Source organism: Vicia villosa, unplaced genomic scaffold (genome assembly GCF_029867415.1).
Source record: "Vicia villosa cultivar HV-30 ecotype Madison, WI unplaced genomic scaffold, Vvil1.0 ctg.001702F_1_1, whole genome shotgun sequence".
Classification (NCBI taxonomy): Eukaryota; Viridiplantae; Streptophyta; class Magnoliopsida; order Fabales; family Fabaceae; genus Vicia; species Vicia villosa.
Window position 1 is genome coordinate 290,073 of NW_026705703.1, and position 5,660 is coordinate 295,732.

Genomic DNA, 5,660 nt, shown 5'->3' on the forward strand with positions numbered 1-5,660 from the left:
AAATTGTGAAAAATGAGCCCAAAGTTGGATGAAAACTAGGTTAAAAACACTTAAATGATTGATTTCTTGAAAAAAGTTGCATTGTAAGATGTTGTTTTAATTTGCAAGATCTATAACTTTCATGTTGGAAGTTTTTTGAGTTGTGTAGGTGAAATTTTGAGTTCCCACAATGCCCTCAAAAACCCTAATTCCCGACTTTTTGCTCCTTGATGAATCTCCTTGAATTTCTTTGGTCAAATGACTTTAATAACCATATATTGATGATATTGATCTTTAAAAGTCATGGTTTGACCAAAAATCTTAAAAGTCAAAGGTGATCTTAAAAAGTTGACTTTTTCCAAATAAAGTGAGATTTTGGACTTTTGTGTGGAATCAAGATCTTCTCCTCAAATGAGTGATGTAAATGGATTATATTGAGGTAGTGGAAGTCCTTGAAACATGTCTTGAGTTTTGGATCCATGCCCTTATGAAAAGTCAACCATCCAAGTGAATTAGGTCAAAAACCCTAATTGTCGACCAGATGAAATTGATGACTGTGGATCTTGGATTGGAGTGTAATGCCCAATGGATCTTGTTATATGGATCATTTGAATATGATTGAAGTCTTTGATAGAGGCCTTGGATCTTTTTAGGGTTTCCCAAAGGTAATCCCTGATTTCAGTCCCTGATAGGCTTAAAAACCTAGTCTAGTAACCTGAGTAAATCTGAGTTCAGATGAATTGGTGTCTAATCAATTGTATGTGAATATAAATGAAGCTTTTGAGTCCTATGATTGTGTTGGAGACTAATTCTTCTATTGATTGATCCTTTGTCTGAGTTCTTTTACTTCTGACCATCCTCGATTAAATGCCAGATGAAGAAGTGACTGCTCTTGGGCATTTGTTTTTATTTGATGAAAAGCCTGAAGATATGACATCTCAAGGGGGTCAAAAATTAGGGTATGACAGGGGTTAAACCTCATTTTGCACTTCTGGGCTTGTTCGAAGACCTTTTTGAGATGAGCGACATGATCGGTCTCCTCTTAGGACTTGACGATCATATTGTCCATATAGACTTCGAGAAAATCGCCGATCTCCGCCCGGAACACTTTGTTCATCATTCATTGGTATGTAGCTCCGACGCTTTTTAGACCGAAGGGCATTACGTTATAGTTGTAGTTGCCCGATTCGTTCATGAAAGTCGTGTATTTTTGGTCTGTTTTAGACATGGGTATTTGGTTGTACCCAGAATATGCGTCCATAAATGATAAAAGTTTGAAACCTACGGAATTATACATTAATTTGTCTATGCTAGGCAGAGGGTAAGCGTCTTTAGGGCTTGCCCTATTAAGGTCGATATAGTCAAATCACATGTGCCATTTTCCATTAGATTTCTTTACAAGTACAACATTGGAGAGCCAAGTAGTATATTTGGCTTCCGATATGAATTTAGCCTCTAGGAGGTCCCTAACAGCTAGTTCGGCCGCAGCCGTTTTCTCCGGGGATTGCTTTCTTCTCCTTTTGGTGACGGCTTTGCACGCGGGATCGATCGTCAGGTGGTGGCACACTATTTCTGGATCGAGGCCGGGCATTTCGGTCGCGCTCCATGCGAAGAGGTCGGCGTTCTCCCTGAGGCAGGCCCTGAGTTGCCTTCAGGATAGTTCGGGTAGGTCCGTATCGATCTTGCTATCAGCTCGAAATCCCCGTCGGGGATTGGACGGAGACCTCCCTCTGGTGTCTTCGCATCTGCTTTTCTTTCGAATTCTTTATGGAAGCGGCTGTCCAGGTCGATGGTGTCAATGCGGGGCATAGACTTGTTGGGCTCGGGGCCTGCGGTTGATGCTGCTTTGTCCTAGGCGGCTGCTTTTATAGAGCTGAGACCTTTGGAGGAGACTTTGAAACATCTTCTGGCCGCTTCGATGTCGGCGTTAAGCGTTGCAACTTGTCCTTTGGCTGTGTAGTACTTGAGTTTGAGATGCACGGTTGAGGGGACCACGATCAGCTCGGCCAGGGTCGGGCGTCCCACAATGCACTGGTAGATTGAGGGGCAGTCAATGACCAGGAATTGGACTTTGACGGCCCTAGCGGTTTCCGCCGATCCAATTGAAACGATGAGCTCGACGAATCCCCGTGGTTTTGTCATAGTGTCGTTGAACCCTTGTAGGTATGATCCTATGTAGGGGGTGAGCTGGCTGTCGTTAAGCTGTAGTGTTTTGAACAGTTGGGAGTACATAATGTCCACCGAACTCCCTTGATCGACTAATATGCGTCGCACGTCAAAGTTGGCCATTTGAGCCTGGATGATGAGGGGAATGGTCGCACTTGGGTGCTCCGCCGGGCAGTTGCTTGAACTAGCTAAAATTAGCTCATCGAATTTCCGTTTTACGGATCTGACGGTGAGTTTGCTGAATCCTCCCCCGAATATGACCATGGCGGAGGGGAATATTTCCCATGGGCTGTGAAGAGAGGGGGTGGATGATACCCTGGCCCAATCGAGGAGGTAAAAGTCCTCCGGTCTGGTGATACTCATGGCCACTTGCATGGCGGGCGTATCTTCCGCTGGCTTTTCCTCGGTGACTGGCTTGGCTTCTTTGGCAGCCTCTTGCTTCTTAGCGTATTGCTTTAGGTGTCCTTCTCGGATTAATATTTCTATTGCGTCTTTCAAGTGGATGCATTCTTCTGTGTTATGCCCGTGGCCTTTGTGGAACCGGAAGAACTTCGATTTAACCACGTTTGGCCGTGCAGGCATGGACTTTGGGAAACGGACTTTGCCCGTTTGGAATTCTGCGTTTGCACATTCGTTCAAGATGCATTCTCGGGATGCATTCAGAGGGGTGTATTCCCGAAACTTTCCTGCTGGTGCCTTGTAGTCTTTCGGATCTCGACCTTTATCTTCTTATTAGTCCCTCGGCGAGAGTCGTCTTGACGGACAGCTTTAGTATTTTCTTCCTACTATCTTGAGTTACGGACTGCGTGGGCCGCCTCCTTTTCCTCGTATTGTATGTATGCCTGGGCCTTAAGGAAGAATTCGTCCAGAGTGGCAGGCGTCTCGATCCCGACGGCTTTGGCGAAATCTGAGCGTGGCCGGAGGCCTCGCTCGAGCAAGAACTTCTTCATATGGGCGGTTGTGGACACTTGCACGGCCTCTTTGTTAAACCTCTCTATGTAGGCCCGGAGGGATTAGTCTTTTCTTTGGATGATGGCTTCCAGGGAGGCTTCAGACTTTGGATTTCTTCGGGAGGCCGTGAAGTGTCTGGAGAAAAGTTTTTCGAGCACTTTCCATGAGGTGATGGATTCTCCGGGCAAACTATCGTACCACGTCATGGCCCCTTTGCATAGAGTGGTCGGGAACAGACGACACTTGATTGCTCCAGGAACCCCTCTGTAATCCAGGAGGGCGTCGATGTTTTCGATTTGCTTGTCTGGGTTGGTGGTCCCGTCATACATGCCTAGTGGCGGGGGGTTTTCGAGACCGGCCGGTAGGGGTGCTTCTAAGATCGCGTGGGACAGGGGGCCCCGACGCTCCTCTTCTTCGTCGTTGGCGGAAGGAGTGAAGGACCGGCTGCGACTCCACCTGTGTCGCCTACGGTTATCGTCGTGTTTCGTAAGAGGTGACCTAGATCTTCTTTTTGGTCGAGTGGAATGTGAGCAACGTTGGGAGCGGTGATCGCTTGACCATTTCTTGGAAGCGGGGCCCGTGTTCTCCCTGGGTGAGGGTGAACGAGGGCGTTTCTTGGGAACCATGTCGTGCTGGGAGTGAGATTTATGGTGGGGGGAGTCTTCGAGCGGCGCTTCCGCTCAAGTGCCCCAATCCTATCGTTCTACTGCTGAATAAGTGCGTTCGTCTGCGCAAGGGCGGCCAGAACGGTTGTCATGGTCTGATTCTGGGGAGTTAGAGCTTTGGTTTCTGGATTCTTGCAGGAGGCAAGAACGGATCAAGAAAGTGCAAGAAGAGAAAACGGGGAAGCTGGAGTTCCCACAGACGGCGTCGCTGATCTTACCGAGCAGATCAGATGGCCAGTAACAAAGAAGGCTTGAAATCCGGAACGGTTGAGAGGGGGAAAAATGGTTGTACCTGCAAGACACTCCGTTGCCAAAGTAAGTATGTGTTCAACAAGGTACAACAAAGTGAGAGATTTTGGGGGTCAGAAAAAGATTCCCCTACCCTTTTATGTTAGAGGGCTATTTATAGGGTAGTCCTAAGCGAAATTGGCTCCGCTTTGCAAGGCGTGAAGCTAGACGGCGCGTGAGCTGTCTGCTACCGAGCACGGGGTTCTCTCATGCTCGGTTATGTCTGGTGTTTGCCCGGAGCGGACCGGGGGAGGTTGTCGTGCGCACGTCCAGAGTGCCTTGAGTCGAAGGCTGGATTGGCCCAATAAGAGTGATTGGGCCGGTCCAGAACACTTACCATCTCATTCAAGTAATCTTTAAGGGGCTTTTTGGGAGTTGGTATTTGGAGAGATTTAGAGGGGAATGCTTTGGAGGATTGCGTTTATATATTAAAACATGTTTGATATTTTTTAAAAAATTTAAAAAACAATATGATTTTATATGCTAATGTAGTATATTATTTTTAAACTTTTTAAAAATATCACACACATTTAAAAATATAGGCGCAACCCTCCAAAACCTTACATTCCAAAATCTCTAAAAAATCAACTCTCAAACAGCTCCTAAATAAATTTTCTTAAGTGTTAATTTGTGTTTAAATTATTTTCCATTTTTATAATTTAACAGTAATGTATTTTTTTTACTATTTCAATTTTAATTTATTTACAATTCAATAATTTATTTCATCTAATTTTAAAATAATTGACCAATAAATATATTTTTAACAAATTTGATTCTTAGAACTCAAATTTAGAGATATTTTCAAAACCACCTTAGACACATAACATAACTCAACATAATAACTTGTTCGATTATCACAATCATTTTTACTATATATTTAATTGATTTCTTTACTTCCCACCAAAAATATTGGTAACATAGGAGGGTTGCACATTAGAAGAAAAAAGAAAAGAGAAATTCCAGCGAAGTAATGAAGAGAAATTGAGGTTTACAATTAAAAAATGTAGAAGAGGGTTTTTTTTAAAAAAAAAAGAACGTGAATCCATGTCAACGAAATGAAACAGAGTCGGAGTCATGCTTGTTTTTGTTAATGTTGTTTTGTGTTTGATATCTGGTTGTGTAACCTGCACGTCTCTCCATGTGGCATATGATTCGATTCGTAACCATATCAAAATATGATGTGTGCTGCTGCATAGCATGGTCCCCACTCCCCATGGTTGGACTGGAGCCAGTTACAACACAGCTCAGACGGCACCATATCACACTCGTCCCACTTTTTGCAATTTGATGATGAATTCTGAGATTCGATATTACAATGCCAAGTTAAAATTACACGCTTGCCATTGGTTTTAAAGACTTGGTACCACGTACGGAAGATCCCATATGCTTCATCTTCTCCAACAGCTACCTACTCTTCTTTTATTTTCAATCATATTTTAACATCTTATGGAGGATCGGATCCTATCACTAAAGACTTGGTACCACGTAAGAACTCATGTATCCGCAAAGATTTCTTTGTTAAATCAATTATAATTTTACAAGAGTTTAACAATTTCTTATGAAAAGATACGTATTCTTCTTTTTATCCTAAATGACAAATAAAAGGGACAT

General features: G+C 43.8%; 1 protein-coding gene across 1 annotated transcript; it reads right to left on the reverse strand.

Annotated features, from left to right (window-relative positions):
• Positions 1–1,830: 1,830 nt before the first annotated feature.
• Positions 1,831–2,727, reverse strand: LOC131636362 (uncharacterized). The gene has a single exon (XM_058906978.1). It carries the CDS (start codon positions 2,725–2,727, stop codon positions 1,831–1,833), a length of 897 nt encoding a protein of 298 aa, XP_058762961.1.
• Between the last annotated feature and the right edge of the window lie 2,933 nt (positions 2,728–5,660).

Excerpts from the sequence above, each read along its gene's own strand:
- LOC131636362 (XM_058906978.1), bottom strand. The coding sequence starts at position 2,727 with ATGCCTGCACGGCCAAACGTGGTTAAATCGAAGTTCTTCCGGTTCCAC.